Below are 27,461 nucleotides of genomic sequence, written 5' to 3' on the forward strand. Positions count from 1 at the left end.
ATGTTTAGGGCAGATAATATTCAATCAAAAAATGACTGAAAAGTTTAGATAATGTACCTGAATATACCCATCAAATTCAAACAAAACTTGAAAAATTTTGACTACGCAAATATTTTACTTAACAAAGGTCTAAATACTGACAATCAAAACTAGAAAAACTTTAAGTCTGTGGTTCTTAATCCAAATGTCGTATTGGATTTTATGTTTTAACTTAGGATTCAATGTTTATAGCTCCACACAACGCATGGAAGACCCATAGATATACTCTTAAAAGCATATATAAAATTGTACTCAAATCTCCCTAATGAAAAATAAATACTTAAAATGGTGCGAGACCCAATATATAATAAACAATGGAAAGGGGTTGTGACTTTTCATTGACACCCCAAAATAAATATTATTATATATTTACTATGATAATAATAATGTTAGTGATGTTGGCCCAAGTCAAGTTTACACAGAAACACAAAGAGGTAACCAAAATATCCATTTCCATCCAGGAGAATCCATTTCCATCGAAGAGACAAAACAACCTACCCCAAGAACAAGGAACAGTACACGAGTATTTCTAGTATTTACCAACCATTATTTCTCAAGTCTATGCTAATGGTTATGCAAGAAATATCATGTATCTATCAAATATCTTTAGTTACCAATGACCATTAATTGCCATCATTTAATTAATCATAAATCATAAAATTAACTTATATACAAATATCATCAAAGAAAAAGTTGAAAACAACATAAAGTAGCTTCTAAAGAAGTGAATCAACATAGAAAAGATTCAACCTTTTCAAAGAGCTCAATAGATATGATGATATCACATTTGCACAATTCATTACAATAGAAGAGGTCGGTTTCTTTAGAAAGAAGAATATTGGCCTACAATTGTTGCTCCTATTTATGTTATGTATATCAAATGCCCAACAAGAAGATGCATGAAATGATTTGGAGAATGGAGGCTTCCACGCATATGGATACTTATCTATAGTGAACTTTTCTCTAAGGCTGGCCCTCTCATATTAAGGGTCGCGTACATGTGTTCTATATGGGGCAACCTCAATCTCTTGCACTGCGGAAATTCGATTTAGTAACTAGTCCTTAATTTTGTGGCTTCCTCCCAACTTCTTTTGTACCTTCTATTGAATCTCCTTCCCAAAATGTTCTTCATTCAATACTCAGTTAATACTCATAATTGTAGTATTGCACACACACAACTCTACCTATATAATTTTCAAGTTTTGTGATCTTTTATTTGTAGATGTGACAATTTCTACATTCTCCTCCAAAACCTATTAAATAGAATCCCACTCCAATGCAAACTAACAATTCAAACATAATGCAAATATATAGATTGTGATACTTTGTTTGTGATGCGACAATGTGTGCATTCTCCTCCAAAACCTATTAAAGACAACCTCATTCAAATAGGTTCCAGCCAAAATGAAGTCCTTGTTGGTTGCAAATTGCAGTCTAGTACCAGCAACTAAGCAACACTAGTAGCCAGGATAAAAGAGTTTGAATCATCTCCCATCAGGAGAGCCATGTATAAGGCATGAAAAGAGAGCTGCAAAAAATAATGCCCATTAAAGACAAGCAGCTGAAACTGAAAGCAAACACAACCAGATTAGGTAACCTGCTCTTGGGATCAAATTCAAATGAGTAGCACAAAACTTATTTGCATTATCACATTGGATATTACCCCCTTCATAAATTTCTTTTTTTCTTTCATTTGTAGAATGAAATGTACATTGGATGTAAGTTGTTTCCTCTCAAAGGCCAATTGGCCTTAATGACATTTTAATAAAATTCTATGTTATTCTATTCTCTCCCTCCCTCCCTCTTCTTGTCCCTACACACATGCATGCACACACCCTGACTAAAAGATCTGGGAACCAACCTGCTTTGTGTTGCTTGAGCTCAGAATGAGAGTGTAGTCTCTTATGTTATAACACTTAATTCAGTGATGATCCCCTAGTCCATCCTCCAAGCCGAGTTAGGACACATCCTCTATTCCTAGAGGCCATTTTCAAACTCATCCCCTTCCTTCATAAACTCTGGAATCTTGGCTTGATACCTATCTTGCTCTTTTCTCCTTGGAGTCCTTGCCTCTATTGGCCCATTTGGATGGGCTTGATGCTTGTTTTCACAGGTCTCCATATTACTTTAATCAATGGCCATCTCTATAACCACCTTCCCCTTGTGAGAATTCTCTAGATGTGTTGAGCCACCTCTTGTCATATAAGCAAGCCCTAAATATGATATCCATGAGAACATCTATAGATAGTATATTCAAGTCATGTGGACTTCAACTCTAGAGGGCCTTGGCCCAAGAGGTGGCCTTCTACCAAAGCACTTCCTGCAACTGTGAGATGGCCTCAATGTTCAACCAACATATACATGCAGGCACTGGATACATGTCCTTCGGATCCCTCTTGGCCAATTTAGAGTGGGTTCCATCAGCTTTGATTCGAAACAAATCATTATCTTCATCTCAACAAGATCTATCAACTATACCACCTGCACGAAATCAAGTCAAAGGATCATCTCATATTCATATTCCACATTTACTATGAGCTATAGGAGAGGTTCTACTACCCTTGTCAAATTCACATGCATCCCTATCTACTTTTTTTTGGTAGCCAAATTATAGGTATCTAGCTCTTTTTATCAGGGAGACTCTTAGCTTTAGATGATTGATTTCGCATGGTCCTCCCTATCTAGACTTCCAAGAGCACCACTTCCTTCTTACCTGTTATCCAAGGCTCAAGCCACTATGGGAAAGAAACACTAGTCAAAGGTTCAAACTTCTTTGGCTACCAGATCAGTGCGGACCTAGACCTCTTCTTGACCACAAAACCCCCCTGCCCCCGATGGAGCATCTTTCTACAAAGAGACTTTTGAGGAGCTTTAGTCCCAAGCCTCAGGTCCAGTGTCACAGTGCTAGCAGACAATGCAGAGACAATGGTGCTAGCTAAGAGATCCTAGAAATAAAGAGAGACAAATTCCAAATTCCCTTTATTTGGAGTACTAATCCTCGTGCTTCACTAAGCAAATAGTCATTGATTCAGAGTTTCTTCCCACCCTCAACCTTGAGCAGGAGTGGTGGGGCTTTTCACATTGGTGCACACCCTAGGATCCTACCTAGGATTGCACAGCAGGCCACCTTCAGTCCCAGTTGTTCTCTAGACTACCTTGTCAAAGAGTGCATCAAGCCCTTTACAGTGATTGAGAACTTAGAGGAGGAGACTCACTCCCCACCCCCCTTCTCTTCCAATGTCGGCCTCCAAATTCAACTCTCCCTAACATGCTCTTCCTGTTGATGTTCTCACTATTCCTCTCATTTCCTTGCACATTTGATCTTTATATCTTAACTTATTATTGTTAGCTTGGGTTTAGGAGTTGCTGCAGCCCTCCCAATTGCTATTACACTAGTGGTACTCCTTAGTCCCATTGACCTACCTTTGTGTTCATTTGTTGGACATAAATAAAATTATCTTATCTCATCCATCTTACCTAACTGAATTTCAGAATCAAAAACCACCAAAGGCTTCTCACTTATAAGTTCTAACCAACCAAGGCCTGTCCTAAAAAAATATGATTTGTCGCTTGATAAATGTGTATTTTACACACCTTTCCAACACTGTAACCTCTGATTGAAGTTGAACAGATCGCTCCTTTGCATGCTCCTCAGGCATCAACTGCCCTAATTTTCTTTCACTTTCTTGGATGCGACCCCTGAGTTCCTTATCCTGCAGGGAATAGCATACAATGGAATCAATAGTAAGATCAAAGTTTCAAACTAGAAAAACCTTCAATATTTAAGTATCTACTGAACCTTTTAGCACCTACAAATGGTGACAATAATGTTTCAAGCACTGCATCCCCGTTGCAAGAAGATAAGAAAGTGGTTCATAAGGATCAAATAGGAGAAAAGAATTACTCGTTGTAATCGGGACACCCACCCTTTCTTCTGCACAACGTCGATATAGAGCAAGCTCATCTTGACAGAAGGGTTCAATATCATGTACCTGCAAACCTGAAATGGGTGATGTTTGACTTCATGATACCAAGCATAAGCCCACTAAAGAACAACAAAGCATCTGAATGCCATGAAATTTGTTAAAGGATAGTTACACTTACAAAGGAAAAGTTTCTTCAATATACCATCACAAAGCTCAACACCTTCAAGAACATGAGATGCAATATCAGGCGGAATAAGGGGTGATGGGGGTCCCAACATAAGGTCATCAGCAACCAAGATAGTTTCCTCCATCGGTCCGTCATCACCTATTCCAGAATCAAGATTGTAAACAATATCCTTAACATTTTTTAAAATGGAGGCTGGAAGATGCACATTAACAATAAATTGTGTGCTCTGAAGCAATCCATTAATAAAATTTTACACATTTGAACATTATGATGAGCTATCATCTTGTGTTTAGAATCAAGATCAAGATATTATTGAAAAGGCACACAAATTTATAACATGAAGACAGTGAGAAGATTCATACCATCCATGATTACTCTGAAATTTACAAAAATTAATACCAATTTTTAGGGTGCTTCTTAGCTCTATCAAACTTGCAAATCTTTTGATATGTACACAGGTTGAGTTCTTTGAAACCTGCAGTCGATGGGGAAGAGTCAGTAATCTTCAATTAAACAATCAAACTATTTGAAATAAAACTCAAAACGGTTGCCATTGTAACTGAATGCCTATTTCTGTACAGTAGTCCAAAGACTCCAAACCAAATATTAGATGCTGCCACATAAACGGGGACCTTTGATCTGATGTTTTCAATTGACTGCGACTATTTAGCAAAAAATTGTCCTAATGGGCATTTGTGGACTGCTATAGCAGTTAACCATTAGTGATTAAAAAATGGGCACCCTCTAGATGAACACCCAGGCTGATTCTCCAGCTAGAAAATTTGTGCTTATGGAATGCTTGGGATAAATCTAGATATCATGGCTGATTTTTGGTTGTGCCGAGGTAGGTGAGCAATGGCTCTGCAACTGCAGGTGCCTGAATGGCGGAATGGCGGAAATGCCCTCAACAGACACACAGGTGGATCTATTGATAGCTGGTTCTTGGTGCTGGAGGAAGGCATCGTGGGTTCTCTCTACAAACCAAAGGTGCAGCTTGCCGCTTGCTGTTCGGCACCTTCATCTTTAGGTGGTTCGCGGGCCGAAGTAATACAACTATTCAGACGTTATATAGATCTTAGGGTTATTGTAGACCAAAAAAGATGGGGAACGGATGTGCCCAATCTTGAGCCTGATACTTGTACTAATATTTTGACATTATGGAATTTATGCATATAGCTTAATAGAGGGTTTGAATAACTTCGTTGTAATTTTATGCTTTTCAAATATGATTACTCTATTTCTTCTCTTTTCTGAAAAAAAATCTAGATATCACGGTTGGGCACCAAATTACAGAAAATCTCTAAGATGATCATTGATAACATGCCTTCTGTTGCAATGAAGCTTGATTTTTGTAGAAAAAAACATAAGCAGAGCCTCGCAGCGGTAAAATACAAACACATCACCTAAGAAACAAAAAGGAGCAAATCCAAAAGAAAGAACTGAAGACTTGATAACCCTATATTTTTTGATAAAAAAAATCAGTAAGGTTTTGAATAGGTGTTTCTACTAGTCATTTTCCTTTGTGCTGAATCAAACTTGGTATTATAAATCTTTTGACAATCGGAGCTTGTCATTTTAACAAGTTATCTGATCCATGTTTAAGGGCCAAATGATTTTAAAAATCAGGATTCATGTTGACATCAGATCTACCAGATAAAAATTGTGTAAAGCAAAAACAAACTTCATAAATTAAGAAGTCCAGACCTGAGTTACACCGTACGGGGAAGCGGGACCCGCTGAAAATGTGACCCCCTAAAAATTAGGAAATGGAAAACATTATGTATATATACTAGTACACCTATATGAATTAAATGGCTGGTAAATGCAGATAGGCATCAATCCATAATAAACATCAAAACACTTGTTTCATAATACATCTTATGTTGCTAACATTAAAAAGAATTTTAAAAACTAATTAAATTATAACTTGTTTTAAGCTATTATTATTATTATTAATCATATAAAGAATTAATCAATGATTTAGAGTTTAACATATAATTAATCAATATATAAATAGCAAAGAATTAGTCAATGATTATGTTAAACATTTATACATTTAAAAAAATATGGAACCAAATTCTTAACCATGGAGATTTATTCCCAATTTGATAAACTATGGCATTGGCCCATGGAGATTCTTAATCTGTAAGGCTTTGTTACAACACCATGGGCCAATACCATGGCTTATCAATACCCACATGCCCAAAAAACCATAACTCACTTCATGACACTTGTTCATATGACATTTTTTTAATTAATCAATTTAATTAAAAAGGAATTGTTACCCACCAAAATGGGTAACACTATAGGATAAAACTTTTCTCGTATTCTTCACATCCAATTAGTTAGCCATGCAGGCCCTAACAACCACCACTAGTTGATGGCGTGCCATTATATCTCCGCCACCTGCATCAGCTATATTCTTCTCACCCATCCAGCAAGAGCACATGGACAAAGGTGGGCTTCCAATCAAAAGGCACTTTATTCATTTTGCAATCAAGTGCTTATGCTTGTTTGTATTGGGGCATTTGATATGGATTATGGTGTGACCTGGAACAAAGAGGGGATTTGACCGTAATCTTGTTCCCTCACCTTAAATGGGGTGTTAATCTTCAACCCTAGTCTAGTGGGACCTCCCCTAACGGGTTAATGGGTATAGGAGGGGCACTACTTGGGAAGCCCTGATTGAGATAGCACAGTTCCATCTATCCATATTTCATACCTACCACTTTCCATCATACATTACAAGCCCTTATCTCACATCCATTCCTCGGGTTCAACTAACCTTTGGTTCTCTGGGATTTGGCACCCATACAACCTCATACCTAGGAAGGGCGTGAAACTTTGCCCTCAGAGGTTGATGTAGCTGAAAGAAAAAGAAAGAGCATAAAATGGCCACAAAATAACATAAAAAGTATATCAAAATGCAAAAGAATGGTTGGGACATACCAATTAGCAAATGGGAAAAAGCCTAGCATGAGCTTTACCTCACTTATTATGGCCATCACCTAGTTATTTGTTAGGTCCCTATAATACTAGTGATTACCCCATTACTATTGTAGTTGTATCCCTTATTAATAGCGTTGTGCCCCTATTGTCCCCATATTTTTATTATTGTGCCCCATAGAATCCCTCTATTGTTATTTTTGTGGCTTTATATTATTATTGTTAGGTCAGCTGGGTTATATTGTAACTCCTTAGACTCCTATATATAGAAAGGAGGTTTTGTCATTTGAATCATTCAAGATTTGTTCATTTGTGTAATGTAAAGGAGGTTGCCCCCTCGAAGAAGCTGAATTCTAAGGCGTTGATCTCTCTTTTCTATCTTTTTGTGAGCTAGTTTCATAACATTTGGTATCAGAGCTTTGGATTCTAGGATTTCGCTGCTCCAAAAAGGTCATCGTGGAATTTTCGCTATAACTTTTTTTCTGCGACGTTTCAGAAGCGAAAAAAAAAAAAAAAAAACCATTTGAGATGAAATCGCACTGAAGCTCGGGTCCGAATTTCAAAGCTTTTCACGCTATATTTGCGGAGATATGATCTGAGGAAGTTGGTCTTTTTGCAGACTCCTGAATTACATTCCAAACAGGTGACCTGGGGAAAATCGTCATAACTTTCTCTCTGAGCATCGGATTCAAATTTTGTAAGAAGGTACAGAAAGAGAACGGACTGTAGTTTCTTGTATATATTTTTCAGAGCCAACGGTTGAAACAGTGACACGTGGTGCTTCATACAAGTTCGCTCTTCTGGAAAGGTCTATAATCAGGTCATCTTGGGAGATTGTGCATAACTCTTCCTTGGAGAATCCAATTTGGATCAGACTGGTGGCATTGGAAAGAGGACACAGAGGGCTACTACAAATCGCAATTTCAGAACTGGATGATCTGAAATTGCAGAGATACATCAGATTCAATATCAAGTTTCTACAAAGTGAAAAAAGGTGTGTAGTTTTTTTTAAATTTTTGCATAAACTTTGTTTGAAAAATTAGTTTGAAGGAATTCAAAGGGCATAGTAAAGCATTATTATCGGTAATTGATGCCCCGAGGAAAGAAATGCAAACACCTAGTAAGCAACCTCAAAGCTCTAGCATGACTCCTGAAGAAGAGGAAGAAATGCAACATGATATATCAAAATTACGAGACCAAGTGCAACAAGTGTCACTTGCACAAAAAGCACCAGAATCTAAAATGGATGGTTTAAGGAAAGATGTAGAAGCTAATATGGATGGTTTAAGGAAAGGTGTAGAAGCTAAGATGGATTGTTTAAAGAAAGGCGTAGAAGCTAAGATGGATGGCATGGAAGCTAAGATGAATGGCATGGATGCTAAAATTGATGGCATGGATGCTAAGATGGAAGAATTGAAGATAAATATGAATAAGTTGCTACAAGAAATGGTCACTAATGGTGAAAGGGTAGTAAAGGAAACTCATGATGAGAACAAAAGAAATGTTAATCATGATTCCATAGACTCTAATGTTGGATCGAAGACCCACCATATTCCAAAAATCGATATGAGGAAGTTTGATGGCAAAGATCCCGCAACATGGATATTACAGATGGAACAATTTTTCGATCTGAATAATGTGCAAAAGACACAAAAAGTACGTATTACAACTTTATATTTGGAACCAAATCAGTTTGTATGGTATCAATGGCTTTGCTCTCATAAACAAATTATCACTTGGGAAATTTTTACGGAAGAATTGACAGCACATTATGAGGATACAAAAAGCAACACTTTTTTTAGCCAATTAATAAGTCTCAAACAAAAGGGTTCAATAATGGAGCACATTAAGGAGTTCCAAAAATTGAACATAAGGGTAAAAAATATTCCAGAGGAGCATAGGATTGATGTGTTCATAGGGACTTTAAAGGATAATATCCAACATGATGTTCGCCTTTGGGAACCTAATTCATTAGAGAAGGCATTCAGGATAGCAAGAAAAATGGAAAGCAAAATTATGGCAACCAGGAAGCATACCAGTCACAACTATAAAGATGGAAGTGTTGTTACCCCTAGCCTTCCAAAAAACCTATAAGGTTGACACCACAACAATTGGAAAAAAAAGGAGCAAAAGGGCTTTGTTACAGTTGTGATAGCAAATACACTAAAGGTCATAAGTGTGCTGAGAAGAAATTATTCTACATAAATTGTGAAGAGGAAGAAGAAAAGGAGCAAGAAAGGTCAAAAGAAGAGGATATACTCCAAGAACAAAGCCTAGATAAAGAAGAAATGAATCCAATCATATCTTGTAATGCATTGGCTGGAATTACCACTCCTCAAACCATCAAGATAGAAGGACAAATCAAGAAGAAAAAGGTAATAGTGTTGATTGATTCAGGAAGCACCCACAATTTTATTCATTGTAAGGTAGCAAAAGAATTGAATTGCTTCCTATATCCAGCACCAGAGTGTCAAGTGATGGTTGCAAATGGAGGAACGATAAATTGCTCTGGAAAGTGCCATAATATCAAGCTATCCATAGGAGAATATGTATTGACTAGCCCAATGCTTTCCATTCCAATGGGAGGTGCTGATGTTGTACTAGGAGTCCAATGGCTACAATCCTTGGGTGCAGTAGCTTTTAATTTTCAAGAACTTTTCATGAAATTTTCTGCGGAAGGAAAGGAAGTTGAATTAAAGGGTATTGCAGGGAAACCAAGAAAGATAATCAGCTCTAATGGTATAACAAAGCTTCTAAAAAAGGAACAAAGAGGTGTAATTGCACAATTATGTTCACTAGATGTTTCCACATCGAAATCATCTATTTCTCCACATCTCCAAAAAGTCTTGGACAATCATTCCAAGGTAATTGAGACTCCCAAAAGTCTCCCACCTATTCGTGATCATGATCATGCTATTCATCTGATTAGGCTGTACAGATATCCCTATGCCCAAAAGAGTGAAATTGAACGTATGGTTGCAGAAATGCTAGGGGCTAGTATAATTCAACCTATTCAAAGTTCTTTCTCTGCTCCAGTAGTATTGGTGCACAAGAAGGATGGATCATGGCGCATGTGTCCGGATTATAGGGAGCTCAACAAGCTCACTATTAAAGATAAGTTTCCCATTCCTGTCATTGATGAATTACTGGATGAATTGTATGGATCAATTTACTTCACCAAGTTGGATCTTCGTTCAGGATATCATCAAATCAGAATGAAGACTGTAGACATTCCAAAAACAGCATTTAGAACTCATGAGGGTCATTATAAATTTTTGGTCATGCCTTTTGGCCTTACCAATGCACCTTCTACATTTCAAGGTTTGATGAATTCCATTTTCAAACCCTTCCTTAGAAAATTTGTGTTAGTATTTTTTGATGATATACTAATCTACAGCAAGTCTTGGAAGGATCATGTTGAACATGTTGACAGGGTGCTACAACTATTGGAGGAGAAACAAATATATGCAAAAAGATCCAAATGTTTCTTTGGAGTTCAAGAGGTGGAATATCTGGGTCATATTGTATCTCATGAAGGAGTTAAGGTAGACCCTAGCAAAATTAAAGCCATTAAGGAATGGAAAATCCCCACATCCATAAAGCATCTGCGAGGATTTCTCAGGTTGACAGGGTATTATCGCAAGTTTGTTAAGAATTATGGGAGAATAGCAGCACCTCTAACAACATTATTGAAGAAAGATGCATTTTCATGGACTCCAGAAGCAACAAAGGCCTTCGAACATCTTAAAGAGGCAATGTGCCAAGCAACGGTCTTAGCTACACCGGACTTCACAAAAACCTTTATTGTGGAATGTGATGCTTCAGGAAATGGAATTGGTGCCGTTTTAATGCAAAATGAAAGACCCATTGCTTTTGAAAGTCGTCCAGTCAAGGGAAAGTTTTTACACAAAGCTATTTATGAGAAGGAAATGTTGGCAATACTACATGCACTTAAGAAATGGCGACCCTACCTAATGGGAAGACACTTCAAGGTAAAAACGGATCATGATAGCCTTAAATACTTTTTAGAACAAAGATTATCCTCTGAAGAGCAACAAAAGTGGGTCACAAAGATGTTGGGTTATGACTTTGAAATCATCTACAAAAAAGGGAAGCAAAATGTGGTGGTAGATGCACTCTAAAGAAAGGATGAGGATGTGGAAGCATTGTTGTGCGCCATTTCTATTATCCAACCAGATTGGATAAACGAAGCAAGGGAGGAATGGAAGAATGATGAAGAAATGTGGGCACTTATTCGAAAGTTACAACAAGATTCGAATACATCTGATACATTTAGCTGGCAAAATGATATGGTACAAAGATCGCTTATACCTCTGTAAGAATTCGCAACTCAAACAAAATATTCTTATGGAATTGCACACTTCTCCCTTAGAAGGGCACTCAGGATTTTTAAAAACTTACCACAGGATTAAGAAGGAATTTTTTTGGGATGGCCTTAAATCGGATATTCAAAAGTTTGTGGCAAAATGTTTGGTTTGCCAACAAAATAAAGTTGAAACAATTAAGACCCTAGGTCTATTACAACCTTTATCCATTCCAAGACAACGTTGGGAGGAGCTTTCAATGGATTTTATCACAGGTTTACCCAAGTCTGAGGGAAAGAGTGTCATCATGGTGGTAGTTGACAGACTTACCAAGTATGCACACTTTTGTGCATTATCACATCCATTTAAAGCCAGCATAGTTTCTACTGCATTTATGGAAACAATTCAAAAGCTACATGGAAACCCAAAGATTATTGTAAGTGACAGAGATCCCATTTTCACTGGAAATTTTTGGACAGAATTATTTTCTTGTCTTGGTACTCAGTTAGCTCATAGCTCATCTTATCATCCTCAATCTGATGGGAAAACGGAGATAGTAAACAAATGTTTGGAAGAATATCTTCGTTGCTTTGTATCTGATAAACAGACAAAATGGGTCAAATGGTTGCCTCTGGCAGAATGGTGGTATAACACTTCCTTCCATACAGCAACAAAAATGACCCCATTTATGGCACTTTATGGATATCAGCCACCATCCAGCACATCATATTTAAGAGAAAATTCTAAGTTTCAAGCAGTGGAACATCACATCGAACATCAACAACAAGTCCTCCAACTCTTAAAGGATAACCTCGTGTTGGCACAGAATAGAATGAAACAACAGGCAGATCAATATCGTAGCGAAAGAAGTTTTGATGTAGGTGATTGGGTATTCCTGCGGCTACAACCATATAAACAAATGTCCCTCAAACAAGCTAAGAAGGATAATAAATTATCACCAAAGTATTATGGTCCGTACAAGGTGTTCCAAAATATTAGTACTATGGCATACAAATTGGAGCTTCCTGCAGCGTCTTGAGTGCACCCAATTTTCCATGTTTCATGTTTAAAGGTTATTGGCAACAAGCTCCCAGTTCAAACAATATTGCCAAAACTTGACGAGGAAGGAAAAATTATATTGGAACCGGAAGTAGTCACAAAAACAAGAACTCGACAGCTACGAAATCGATCAATTTCGGAGTATCTCATCAAGTGGAAGAACTTATCCGCTGAAGATTCCACATGGGAGGATGAGAACTTTATACAGAAGCATCCAGAACTACTCAAGCGTTGAGGACAACACTTTTTTGAAGGAGAGGGACATGTTAGGTCCCTATAATACTAGTGATTACCCCATTACTACTGTAGTTGTATCCCTCATTAACATTGTTGTGCCCCTATTGTCCCCATATTTCTATTACTGTGCCCCATAGAATCCCTCTATTGTTATTTTTGTGGCTTTATATTATTATTGTTAGGTCGGCTGGGTTATATTGTGACTCCTTAGACTCCTATATATAGAAAGGAGGTTTTGTCATTTGAATCATCCAAGATTTGTTCATTTGTGTAATGTAAAGGAGGTTGCCCCCTCGAAGAGGCTGAATTCTAAGGCGTTGATCTCTCTTTTCTATCTTTTTGTGAGCTGGTTTCATAACATTATTTAGCACATGTTGCTCTATTATATCATGAAAAAAACCCCTTGCATGTCCCAACCCCAATGGGAATCAAAATGACTCATCTTAAAGGGGTAATACAACTATTATACATCATTCAAAGAAATCTCTAACCCCTTGAGCTACGAGCAATAATACAAGGAAAAAAATCAAGCAAAAGTAAAAGGCGCACAAGAGGGGTGGAAAAACAAGGCCGAGTTGGTAACGCATGCAACCACGATTGCTCCCTTCTCACATCTATACACTCAAGATGTGGATCCCTATCATGTTGGTCCCTTTGACCATGGCACTAGGCCATGAAGTCTTCTCCTCTTTGTACCATCATTATTATTCACTAACACCTATTAATTGAAGGGTGGACTAAGGAAATGTTACTATCCCTAAAAGGTTGGAAACACCTAATAGGGTTGTCCTTTACCCACTCTTACTTAGGGAGGAAGTACCATTACGAGCTCAAGGCTCTAATTTTGGAAGCAAAACCTTATTTTAAGTGTTAAATAGTCTATTACATTCAAGTTTGGTTCACTTAGATGCAATAATGATTATTGCCCCTAAATGGTTGCTTTCACTAGACTTTATGTTGTGATGGTCAGGTGGTTCAGCAGCCCATAACCTGACCACCTTACCCATAGGTACCCAAGCCATTAGAGAAGTGTATTGGCACCCACAGGTGAAGTATTGTGAGCCTTGGCGCTCCGAGCAGTAGTAGCACATCACATATGACCCTGGGCACCTCCTACACCCAGGACATATTGCCACTTTGCACTACATTTGATGATTCTTCAAGATGATACACCTTGACCCAGGATGCCCTCAAGCCCACCTTGGCACCATAGGAGGGATGGCAGTTCATTCAAAGCCCAGATGATGATGGTCTCACTTTTAGAGACTTGGGAGGGCTAGTAACACCTAGAAAGCCCTCAATGTTGGAGCAGAGTCGGACATTTTTCACAATTGGAGACCCAGGAGACCCCTTTGTGGTGCCCCAGTCGGATTTTGGGGACCACATAGAGCCATTGATGGGCATTTGAGGGCCAACCCTCAAATGATGATTTTTAGATGTTACTACATCACACTTGGCACATTGTAACATCAACGTTTGACATTTGGAGCACTCTTCATGCATGATGTCAACCCTAGAAGGCTGGCGGCTCACACATGTGGGCTTACTTGTGCATTTTAGGTCAAATCTAGTGGGTTGGCTTATAACCCAAGGCATTTTTATTGATTTTACTTGTCATTAGGGGCTTGTAGGCTAATTATTAGAACTTATCCTCGTATAAATAGAGGAGAGGATCATTGTTATTCATCATCATCTCTTGGACTATTTCGGCCCTCCTTAGAGAGATTTCAGCTTCTTTTTCTTGGTGAAGATGTGATCTATGGAGTATTCTTGTTCATTGGAGCTACTTTCTTGACTTTGGAGAAGTTGTCTTGGATCAATAAAGGATTGTTCATGCATATTGTCTTGTAAGTGAGCTTATTTATTGAAAAAATCTGATTTTATTTCTAATGTATGGAATAAATTGATGATCTAGGGTTTTTCTATTGTGCCCTAATTTGTTGAAAATCAATTGCATAGAAACTAGGTCTCATTATTGTATGCATTACTCATGTATGATATGTGAATGGCAATCCCCTTGGTGAATCTTGATTATAGCTCTCCCAAGTGACCTTAATCCCTCAAAAAGGCAACAGTTAAGGTTTGTGCTCCTTTGCAAGTTATAGCTTATCTTAAGAATCCATAGACTCCATCCATCCAAGGACTAGGCACTAGCCTTGTTTAGTTCATGATCAAGTCATCTTTTACCCACAAATTGAATTTTTCTCTCTTTCTCTAATTCAGCCCTTTTAAGGCCAAGCGACCCAATTAGGCCTTATTAGTGCAAACTAGCTAGGAATAGAAATTTTTGGTCTTGGAAAGTTTCAACATCAAGGGTTGTAGTGGTTGCCTCAAAATCATTCCTCTTGGTGGCCATTCTTTCCACTTTTATCCACAATTTCTCTTGCCCTAGTTATTTGCCTTAAGATAAAACCATAGTTTGGTTAATGCTTCAACTTGAGGGCTTGTTGAAGGGGTTACATATGCCTTTGCCTTGTTGATACTTATAAATCGAAACATTTTCTTACACCTTGACCTTGGAACATTCCCTTTTCCAAACCATTACTCAAACCCTAAGTCTAGTGTGCCCTCTTAGGTGACCTATCTAACAAGACTCCTCTCATAGGTGAAAATCCATAAAAAGCAGGGGATAATAGTTGTGGTGACAGTGGGCTACTACCTTATTGTTGTCACTTGGTCTCGTGATTGGCTTGTAGGGTACCCCTCCATAAGGCCTGCTATATTTTGTGACAACGAGCATAACTACTTTGGAGATAAATCTCAACCTTTGATTTGTGTATACTACTAGGAATAATTTAGAATATTCTTTAGAGGTGAATTCCCAAAAATCCACCTAATAATTATTGATAATTAAATTAAAATTCTGGAAGTTCTATTCCAAAATAGACATGCTTATCGGCATAATAAGCATAGTCTAACTAATAGATAAAATGGCCTTTTCTTGTCAATTTTTCCAAAATTCAGTAAATATTTTTTAGAGTTGTTTAATTTGTTTAATTTGCAAAGTTCAAGTGTCTGGGGTTTTTTTTAGTGTTGAACCCATTTATGCATTCAAAAATGCATTTTAAACAACAAGAAATCACAATCTCACCGTAAACTGTATCGTCGGATTTCGAGCGAAAAGGCTATTTTGTCTATTAGTTAGAATACACCTATATATAAGCATAGTCTAACCAATAAACAAAATGGCCATTTTTCTGGTCAATTTTGCCAAAATCCAATAGATATTTTTAAGAATTATAATTTTACGTTGTCCACAATTCCACTCCTGAATTATCTGGACTTCTCTCCCAACTCTCATTGCTACAGGATTGACATCAAGAAACTTCGGCCTGTCACAGGGTTGCCTAACCCTCCGAGTATCCTTAGAAAGAAACAGAAGATTGCTTAGATGATCATGAAATTCTTCCTCAGGAACCTCTGAAAATGTGCCTCAGGGTTTATTCCACAAGAAACCAAGTTGCAAGCCTGAATTTGCCTCAAGAAACTTGGATGCAAACCTGAATTTGCCTCAAGAATCATGGTTGTAGGTCTGAATTTACCTTAGGAAGCCTTGTTGCAAGTCTGAATTTACCTCAATAAGCCTGCTTGCAGGTCCGAATTTACCTCAAGCTTGGTCGCAGACAAAGACCAGTTTGTTGAGTTCTCCTCAGGGGAATGTCGATTTCCTTGCCTCAACTTTCCCACCAAAATTCCGCTATTCTTCACATATATAGTTTCCCTGTTTGTCGGGACAAAATAGAAAAGATAAAGATGGGTTTACTAACTAGGGTGGAATCTTTCACCACCGAAATTAGTACGAAAAAGGGGTCTTAAAACCATCAAAGCTGCAGGCTCAAGAAAACAGAGGCAATTCAATTCAATTCAATGATGATCATTTGATTCCAACTCTCCTCTACTTATAATTTCCTCCGTGGGCTTCCACATTTGAAGGGTTGTGTAAGAAACAGCAAATTTGGGTTCTTTTGCCCCAGCCAACCCAATATTTACACAATGTTGCCCCAACAGTGGAAAAATTGGGTTTTACCCCCTTTATCAAGACTATAGCCTGTGGGGTTGGATAGGCTATTTTGTCCTTCTAAAGGCCATCACTTCACAAGGGACATTATAGTCCCCCCTTCCCGACATTGCTTGTCCCCAAGCAATGACAAGTACGAGAGTTGGAAAATTTCCCCCTCTGAGAGCTTCTCTTCAATCTTTACAACATCCTTCTTTAGTTCAACATGTTGGTAAGGGATCTCACCCTGCAATAGTCATTGCCTTCATTTCTCGATTCATAGGCCAATCCTGGGTCAAGAGTACATATGTATGTTAATGTTGAGGCAAATTTTGTCCTCATCCCTACATCTTCCATCGCCATTTTGCTTGTTCCAACAATTTCTTCATTAGAACATCCTTGACCAATCAGTTGGGGTTCATATTCTTCTTTTGGAACTGGGTTATGGATGTTGTTAAGGTAGATTACACTTCCAACCTGTTGATTATAATCACCCTTAGGCTATATGTGTTGTGCTAACTCCTCTTTCCTTCTATCTTCTTGAAACTCTGGTGTATTTTGCTTATATTTTAAGGGATTACTAGCCACCAATACATATTGTTTTCCCTTTAAACTTGATCCCTTTGTAGGAGTAGAAGAAACACTTGTTGTACCACAATTATTTCAATTGGTTTCATTACTTGAGTAGAAGGAAGGAAGGTATTGTCCGAGCTCTTTGCATGGTTTAAGGTTAAAGACATTTTACTATTATTCCTCACAATAGTTGTAATGGCCTCCAATCGTTTCCATTTCATTGCCCTCTGCCTTTTTTCTAGCTTGCCACATTTTGCGATAGTCTAGATGTTCCGTTCTTTCTCAGTTGAACCAGAAAGTCTTCTGAGTGAACTCTTATCCTTGGATGCATCGCTTACATTGCTTGATGATGGATATGGTAACGTGGGGAATGGATTCGACAACATTTTATCCCTATTATCAGACGCAAGCTTTCTTCTTGTCCACCCACCAGTATCTATTGCATCAAAAGAACAACACTTACCTATGTCTGGTCCTTTATCAATAAGATTTGTACATATTGGTTTCTAGCCTCCAGAATCTACATTACAAATCTCATCTTTGATCACATGACCAGCATCTGGGAATTCACTGAAAACACTCTCAAAACCCTTTGAACAAACATTAGAGAGATGTTGTTTCTTTTTCGGAGATCCAATTGAAATAGCACTTCTTATAGAGCCTTTACCAAGTGCATCTGCAAGATGATCTTCAAATCTTTCCTTGCTACTCATGTTATTTAAAGGAATTTCATCATGCTTAACACTAGCTTCTACTACAACATTACAATTGTGTTTTTCCCACTAAAATGATTGATAAGCAATATTCATAATATCATGTCTCTCAACATTTTGATCTTGTTGATTAACTCATATTTATGTCCCACTGTCATTGACTCCAATAGTTACAACCAAAGTAGAGTCAGTCCCTAATGCTGCACTTGTAGCAATTTCCTTTGACTTAGCAATAGGAGAATCAGCTCTGGAAGCCTCCTTATATTCAAACTTCTCTACAAGACTATTTTTGTTGCACTAGAAAATGGGCACTTCTTGCCTTCGATTATCATTGACTGGGACCGACATATTTTGAAAACAATTAGAATTGATTCCAAATGTGGTTGGGGTTTTACCTGGTTCCAAGTCCTCTGTTAACACATGAGAACAGAAAGGGGTAATTGCCAACACAATAGCACTAAGAAAGCTACTCTGCACATTCACCATTTCTCTGGTAGGTCCATCATTTCCTTTATAAACATCACAATCATGGTCAACAACACAGACAGCTTCCAAGACTATCTTTACAGATCGTACCTCTAGTGCATCCTTCTAACCGTTAGATTTCCCAATGTGTTAGAAAATGTCAAGTGGCAGCAATTATAACTTATTTTCATCAACCTTGATACTTGCTTGTGAAACTTAGTTATCTTCTTTATGTTCTTTAGTTAGATATTTTCATCAAACAATATCAAGAAACAACAACAACAAAAGAGGACACAGTATAAGCTCTCAGCTAGGGCAAAACCCCTCCAAGGGTAAAACCTAGGACCTCTTCTCTTTTTAGAATCTGCTTCAAATGAGATACAAAGACCCAATCCCTAGACCAGGTCCTTCTCCCAGTACCAAGTCGGGCCTTACTCAAATCCTTCCTTGTTTCTATACCAAACTGCTTCTTCCTTGCAACTTCGACCTGCCAGCTTTAGTACTACTACTCAACTTGTAGCTTCAACCCAGCAACTTTGTCCCTACAGCTTCTTGGAAACCCTAACACAACTTCCTTTTAAGACCTACTTAGAGCAAGACAACTCTCCTAAGGTCAACAAGGTCAAGACAAGGATTTCGCTCTATCCAACAACTTATTCCTGCAATTTTGCTCCCAGCAACAACTCCGCTCCCTGACAATTCAGACCTACAACTTCAGCCTCTTTCTAGTTGCAGAAACCCTAGCTTCTTTGCACATTAGAGAGAGATTGAACCCAAAAACAACAAAATTTGTCCTCCCAGCTTCTCCTAGACATTCGCTCTCCTTTCCCCAACGTCCCAGCTACACATCGAACTCTTTCCTTGATAGATCAAACTTGTGTGTGTATGTCCAAATGAGCTCGAACTGCTTCCTTTTATAGCCTTCTCAAGGGGTTGAATTCCCTCCTTTAGGTCAACTTGAGGATCCCAAGGCCAACTTTTACTCTTGGAGATTCCAGGACTTTCTAGACTCGAAAATAATTATTTTCACAATTACAAATTGCCCAGAAGGGTCTAATAAACATGATGTTGACTCCTTTGACTCGGGACAATAAATCCTAAGACTTAACAAACCCTAGAAGCACGAAGAACATGCTTTTACCTAAAAGACCATCAATAATAAGCATGAAACCCATGCTTTGATAATATTTTCTTTTTCTTTTTCTTGTTTGTTACATAGGATACATATTGAAGTGAGTACAACAATTATGAAGACCAAACTAGTTACATTTCTCAACACTCCCTCTTAACTAGGGAGGTATTCATAATTCTACAACTAGTACATCATCATATCTCAAACTGAAGAGTTTTCAAGAAGAGTCGGATTGATAAGCCATGCTATAAGCATCATCATTATGACCGACACTGTCCCTAAGGCCTAGTTGGACAAGCTCTTCTTTAATTCAAGAGCATTATGCTGGGAGGCTTTATGTGTGATACTGCACTACCTCTCTAAGGTACATACCCCATCTGAATGTCCACAAGGTATGTCCTTTTAGGACTATTCTTATCTTGGATCTCCATACCTGAGTCCTCAAAGAATATCAGTCCTTTTCGACCACTCTTCTCTTGGATTCCTGTCCCATCCTCAAAGAGTGCCCGCCCCTTTCCTTTCTTGGATGTTATATCCTCAAGGAAACCACAAATGCTTATCCAATGCTTCATCATTCTCTTTTCATCACCCGAAGAGGAGAATGCACATGTGATATCAAAAATCACTCCCTCTCAAACCGAGAGGACATCCCTATTCTCCCTTAATCTTGAGAATAGAACCTTGCTCCTTATTAAGGAGATTCCTTTTTGCTCCCTCTCAAAACGAAAGGAGATTCCAGACTTCCTTCCAAAAATGGAAGCCAACACCACAAGCCTTATAGCTTGTCTTCATCAGAGTATCAGCGACCAATTTTTTGTAGCTTCATGGCTCCCTATTTCCTTCGCAACTCTGCTTCTTTTCAAGGTATCATGGAATCATCTCCACTCTTCGTTCTTGTGACAGGATTCAAGTCATCTTCTTGCTCATCACTTTCCATTTTTTAAATAAATGCATTGTATTGAGCCTTACCAAACTTCTATCTGATCGCAACTTCCTCATGAAAGCGATCTTCCTTGACCTTCAGATTATCTTCTCACACTGCTACCTTCCAAGATGAACACATCTTGACTTCATAGTTGCTAGGTGCCAAATATTGAGCTTCCCTCAATCTTTTCATCCATACAATTGAATTTGCCTCAACTGTCATCATGTATTCTTGCACCATTCTACCAGGTAACAAAATAACACGTTAACCAAATAACCAAACCATAAATGAAATAGGCTTACCTCACCACGGTGACCTTCTCATATCATCAACATCTTCATCGACCATCTCCACTTGAACATTGCTTCTTGCATCAGAGTGCCCAAGGATCGAACTCGATTACCAACTTATAGCTTTTTCTTTCGAAGATTAAGCTAGATGTTAATCAATATCAAATACATATTCTAGAGAATGTCCTAATCTTTTATACACTTTTATCCAATCATCTAGCTATCCATATATATTTTCACAAAAAGTCTATATCCTGACCCATTGCAATCCTTCATCCCTTTTTACCAGCATGTTTCCACATTACATAGAATACATACTATTCTTGTCATGATGCTTTTCATAAGGACTTCTTAATATAATGGTCCTTTCCGGATCACAATGATCCCCTTAAGCAAGATGACAACCTCTAACATAGTGTTAGATAATATATGGATGAACAATATGCAAAATGGTCTAACATTCTATCCTAGATGATTTCTACCAAGCAACATAATCATATAAATTCAAAACATGCTACTATCATATGCTTCTATCCTATGATGCTTATGTAAAACATATCATTCAAAAGAAAAATTAATATTCATAGAGAACCTAGAAGTCAGTGAACCTTCTTTAGTAGTAAAGATCCTTCACTTCTTCCTTCTTTGCCTTCTTCTCAGGTTCTCCCACGACTTCGGCCACATGAGCTTCACTCTTGTCCTTCCTCTTATTGTTCTGTTGATTTGGACAATCCCTCTTATAATGTCTAAATTATTGACACTTGAAGCATTGCACCTTGGACATATCTTTCTTCTTGGACTTGCCAAACTTTCCCTTCTTCATCTTCTTGACTCGGGCTAGAAAGGCTTGAGTTTTCTCATCAGATCCAATGTCATCCTTGACCTTGATCCTTGATTCTTCTAGTATGCATTGTGCCCACAACTCATCAAAGGGAGTTGAATCCTTCTTGGAGTAGATACTTGTTGCAAAGTTGTTCCATTTCGGTAACAGTGCATTTAGAACATATATAGTTACTTCTGAATCAGTAATCGGCTCCCCAAGTCCTTGCAAATGGTCCCTTAACTGAGAGACTCTCATGAGGAAGGATGCCATATCCATATCCTTCAATTTCTTCATTCTATATAACTTGTTCCATAAAGACATATTTTGACTTGTGTTACTTACAGAGTACAAATTCACTAGCTTGTTGTACATGGCCTTGGAAGTCTTGAAATTTGCTACAAAAGGAACAAGAGAATCATTGATTGATTCCACTATGATCCTTTAAGCTCTTACTTCCCCTTTCTTGTACCTTGCTAGTTCTTGTGTCTTGTCTTTCCCATGTTTAGTAATTTCTCTAATAATGTTTCCCATTACATCTTGCTCCATGTGTATCAAGTCAATCCTCTACTTCCATGCTAGATAGTTTACTGCCCCAATGAGCTTGTTGCTCTCCTTGCAGAAAGAACTTACATGACTTGAAGATTCAACCATTATGAGGTAGTACAATACTTACTTGAATAGTATTGTGAGCCCACTCTGCACTACCAAAGATACAAAAGTGGCTTACATTTGGCTTAATGTTAGTCCATGCTTCTTTCGATGTTATAATTTTTAGAGCCTTTGTGGGAGTAAAATTTACTATTTGCACAATTGATTGCTTCGGCACAATAAAGAAGACTTAATCCCTTGGATTGAATCATACAATTAACTAATTCCTTTAATGTACAATTCTTTCTTTCAACAACACCATTTTGTTGTGGTGTATGTTATCAAAACCAAATCAGAAAACCCTCTTAACTGAGCACTGGTTGGAACAGGTAAAATAACCAGACCAAAAAAACGACTGACCAAGAACACATAAAATATACAAAATTTATAGAAAAACATATATATTCATGTGCATCCATGTGAATCCAAATCATTTATCGACAAATAAGCGAAAGTTCTCATTTATATAGCATGTAAGGGTGCACATTACCAAAATAGCATCAAGTGCAATCCGTCTCTAAACCGAAAATACATCAAAAAACAGGCTCTATATGGCCTCTAACATCCCAAAAAAATTACTACAACAAATGCCTACATATCATCAAAATCATTGCCTATATTGGGATTTTCTTCATCAATATCACCCTCTAAGCATTAAAATAACATAGAAAAAACGTAGCATGTCGAGTCAAGATTTTGTTTGAGTGATGGGTACATTTTAGAAGCGTCGTGATAAAGGAGTTCGACAACCAATGCCACTAACATCAAGGTACATAGAGGGTTCAGTGCTCTTGATTAAATACTAGTTCCATGCCCTCATACATGACCAAATCTGATGGAAGTATTGCAATTCCCCAATCCTAAAATCCTAAAAAATTGTTAACTTTGTTGGATTTTGAGTGAGATCTAAAATTCTAATTTCTCCATATGAAATCCAATGAGGTCGAAACCACTCTCAAACATTCTGAGTCATTTCATGGTAATGTTACAAATTTTAGTAATCTTTCATTTTCATCTTTTTACTTTAAGAATTTAACATTACCATGAAATTCATATTAATACCAGGGCCATAGGCTTGAATATAAGGCCAACCCCACTCAAAAAAAAATCTTAAAAAAATTGTGTTTCAAACATCTTTGATCAACTTATACAGGACCGGTCGATTCGGTACAAAACCGATCAGTTTGGTGAAAAAGGTTGGTTCGGCACCGAACCAACCACTTCAGATTTCCAACCTCGAACCAGGCCGAGCTTGGTCCCCAAACCAGTCGGACCAACCAATATCACTGGTTTCGATCCAGTTCTGATAACACTGGTGTATATGGAACAATATAGGGCATTTGAATGCCCTATATAGTACAATAAGTTGTGAATTTGTTGTTGTCATATTCACCTCCATTATCTATTCTTAACCTTTGCAATTGATGTTTAGATTGTTTCTCTACAAGAGCCTTGTAGGTCAAGAACAAGTCAAAAACATCACTCTTAAATTTTTAGAAGTAAACCCAAGTGTGTTTGGAGAGTCATCAATGAAAGTTAAGAAGTGTTTGTACCCAAAGAAAGAAGAAGAAGAAAGTGGACCACAAAATCACTGTGGACAAAGTTCAAACTACAAAGGGCCTAAGGCATGCCAAGAGGCACATTTGTCAAAACTATACCAATGATGTTTGTCAAGAACACAAATAGCACAAACACCATCTCTACAAGAAATAAGAGGAAAACCAATCACCATATTTTGATTACATAGTTGTTGCAATGAGTGATAGTTTAAATGACCAAATCACTCATGCCAAAGTTCGTTGAAGTCATCGTTGTGAGCAATAAAATTGAGAGAAAAATTGATGATCCAAAGTTGTCAAACTTATACAACTTGGTAATATCATCAACTATTCCAGTGGCAAGGACATGCTTAGGATCTTTTAAATCCTTAATTACAACTTGGTGAGGTGAAAACTCTATTGTTTTACCTTCACCTAAATGAGTGATCGAATAAATTGATAGAAGGTTGCCGGAAAGACTTGGGGCGCATAATACATCATTGAAATGACCATTATCTACTTGAATTGTTCTATACCCTACAAGACTAAGAGATCTATCATCACCAACAAATATTTGTTTGGCACTACAGTCATTAAGAGAAAAAAAATGTCTTTATCCTTCACCATATGATAAGCCACTCCATAATAAATAAGCCACTCATCAAAAGAAGTAGAGGTTGCTTTGAAGGAGAGACTAGAAACAAAAAGTGAATGTCCACTAGAAAAAGTGTTTGAAGAATAAACAATATTGATGTTATGCTTCATTGTTGCTTCCAATGCTCCAGCTTTTCAAAACATGTAGACTCTAGATGATTTTTTCCCCACAATATTTGCAATGTTTGTCTATCTTCTTACTCTTTTATTTTGATCTTGTTACCATAAAATCTAGCAGGCCTAGTGCAAAGCCTCGCTAGGCAACCTTTGTCTTATGGCAACAAAGAGATCAACCACCACTATCACCTAAGTGGCTTCTCTCCACCTATTTAGTGGTGGATGTTATCCCCACAAGGGAGGCTTCCCTAAAGAAATCACCAACAATATATTCAACAAACATGGGCTCAAGGGTGATATAAGGCCTAATGGTTATAGAGGAAAGTGTTGGCAAGGCCTTATGGTCGTGATAAGAGATGCAAACAATCAAGCACACTATCCACCAATTCCAATAGACAATAAGAGGGTCATTATAAACCAAGGCTTTTAATATGTAGGTTTATAGGATACAAAAGCATATAGCAGCCAAGAAATAGCCTCTAAGGGATAGATTTGACAATATCTAATGCTATCAAGAGCAAGCCAAGGAAAAGGAAACTTGTGGAGTTTTTAATGGTTTAAGATGCATAAAATAGCAAACTAAGCCTGGTCATCCATCGTAATTTAGGGATAAACATACAATAAATGCTTGGTTTTGCCTTTAATTTATTTAATGCAACTTTTATCAATAGAATAATGATATATAGATGTAAATTTACCACAATATGCAAAGTTAAAGAAGAGATAGAAACTTAAGGATGATCATTGTTACTGACCATTTTGTGGGTGATATCCCGAGGAGAAAATTTTTTCTCCAAGATAGTCCTCAGCCGGTAGCCAACATCCCCTTGCAACCACCAACTAGCTCGTTGTGACATTTCACCACCAACTGAACCAACCATGTGGTCCCTCACCCATCTGCCATGATCGTATCTTTGAAGGTGGGCCTCCCGAACCTAAAGGTATGCCTTGTCATTTGGTAATTGAGTATTGTAGTTTGTTTATCATGGACACTTTTGGGCATGGATTAATGGGGGGATTCAATGGAAAGAATGGGCTAGGTCTGTCCTCTTGTCCCCTAGACCCCATTTTCGATGTTAACCTTGGATTCTAGTCCCATGGGATCTTTTTTACTAACCATTTGGATTTAGGGATGGTATTTCATGGGAAACCCTAATTTTGGTTGTGTGGTCCTGCTCCCTCATCCACATATATTACCTCTTTCCACTCATTATAACCCCATTCATCATTTCTCCCACCTGGGTCCACATTCCACCACTGGATCCACATAGGGCTAGCTCTCTCCTTCCCCTTGCCCACACCTTGGGTCAGGCCTGGAATGATGCCCCGGAGGTTGATGTGGTTGAAAAGAAGAGTAAAAGAAAATTTGGCCACATTCAACAGGAAAATGTATCACAAAATGCAAAAGATGGTTGGGACAAACACGCGGGCAAAAGCAAATACATGAGCTCTACCCCATCATCATGGCCATCACCCTAGTTCCTACAGGCCCTAGATGAGCCTCCTTTTTCATTTAGGAACCCATAATTGTCCCAACCCCTGGTGGGCAATGAACCGCCCTACCTTAAAGGGGGTATCCATTGTTATATCTCACACATCATGCTCTTACCCCTTGAGCCTCGAGCAGTTAATTAAAGAAAAATCATAAAAAGGAAAAAGACGTATAAAGAAGGGTGGAAAAATCAAGGTCGAGGCACCTCATGTACCACGATTTCTCCCTCCTATACATTATATACCCAAGTGTGGGCTTCCCTTTTACTAGCTACCCTTGTACCCCAGGCCCCAGCATGTGGCCCAAAGTTGCCCCTTTTCATTCCCTACTCCATTCATCTCTTTATCACATGCCACAACCTTTTAAAGGATGTACCTTGGACATATTATCCCCTTTAGAAATAGAAACCACATAATGGGATACTTGGTTAACCGTATTTGGAGCTTGCAGACATTAGCACATGCCAAAGCCCATTATGGAAGGGCATGTCATTATGAAGTCCCCACCTCTTATCCATTGTTTGTAAGCTCTTTTACTCTATTTCCTTGATGACGTGTTGTACTGGAAGGCTAGGGCATGCAATGGATCTTATGCAGGATTGCAGGTGTTCTCTATCTTGGGTTTGGTCTCCCTATACAGGGTCCTAATCCTCCAGAGCGCTACATTGGCACATGTATGGTGTGTGTTGAGAGCCATGGGCCTCCACAGCAATAGACAACACTCCATGGATCCCTGGAGATGATCAGAGATTGCTCGAGATTCACCTATTGGACAAGGAATATGCACCTGGTTCACCTTTGTGCAGCCAACCCTTGTTAGAAAATCAAAACGGCAGAAAGATTTTCTTATATAGAAAATTACTTGTGATATTTTATCTTTATGTTCTTTTATCTTTTAGTTCATCAAGCAATTACCAAAACAATAACACAAGGACAACAGATGTAGGCGGACAGCCAAGGCAAAACCCCTATCTAGGGGAAAACCCAGTCAACAATTCTTCCTTCAATAGTTTCTCAAGATAATCCAAGACTCTTGACCTAGACAAAGACTTCCTCCACACCAAGTCATCCCTCAATCCTTCTTGCAGATGATAACCCTTCTAAAGCAACTTCGACCTAGCAGCAACTTCAACCCAATAATAGCTTCAACTAGACTAGAAAAAATCCGATCTCCCTTGGTACACCTCTTTAGAGAGAGAGAGATGGCCCAAAAGTTCAATCTTGGTGTCTTTTATGTTCCTCCAAAAACTCACACTCCTTTCCAACTCTTCTTCTAGCCCTTTTCCAAAATCGCGCTTCTCAACTTTATATTGAACTATGTGTGAGAGAGTGAGATGCTCCAAATGAATTCGAACTGCCTTGTATATATAGCCTTC

At 38.1% G+C, this 27,461-nt stretch overlaps 1 protein-coding gene across 2 annotated transcripts in view; it reads right to left on the reverse strand.

Moving 5' to 3' along the window:
- The window catches only part of LOC149178696 (uncharacterized), a 163,004-nt gene that overhangs the window by 87,482 nt on the left and 48,061 nt on the right, over positions 1–27,461 (reverse strand). For both annotated transcript variants that reach the window (XM_089423702.1, XM_089423703.1), the window contains 4 exons: positions 4,515–4,627; positions 4,144–4,290; positions 3,966–4,039; positions 3,634–3,752 (listed from right to left, as the gene is read on the reverse strand). In XM_089423702.1, coding sequence (XP_089279828.1) covers positions 3,634–3,752; positions 3,966–4,039; positions 4,144–4,290; positions 4,515–4,521 — 347 coding nt within the window. In that variant the 5' untranslated portion in view covers positions 4,522–4,627. The remainder of the gene's footprint in view (positions 1–3,633; positions 3,753–3,965; positions 4,040–4,143; positions 4,291–4,514; positions 4,628–27,461) is intronic.

The sequence above is a fragment of the Pinus tabuliformis genome, chromosome 4_1 (assembly GCF_031772625.1).
Source record: "Pinus tabuliformis cultivar Carrire ecotype Pingquan chromosome 4_1, CPIR1, whole genome shotgun sequence".
NCBI lineage: Eukaryota > Viridiplantae > Streptophyta > Pinopsida > Pinales > Pinaceae > Pinus > Pinus tabuliformis.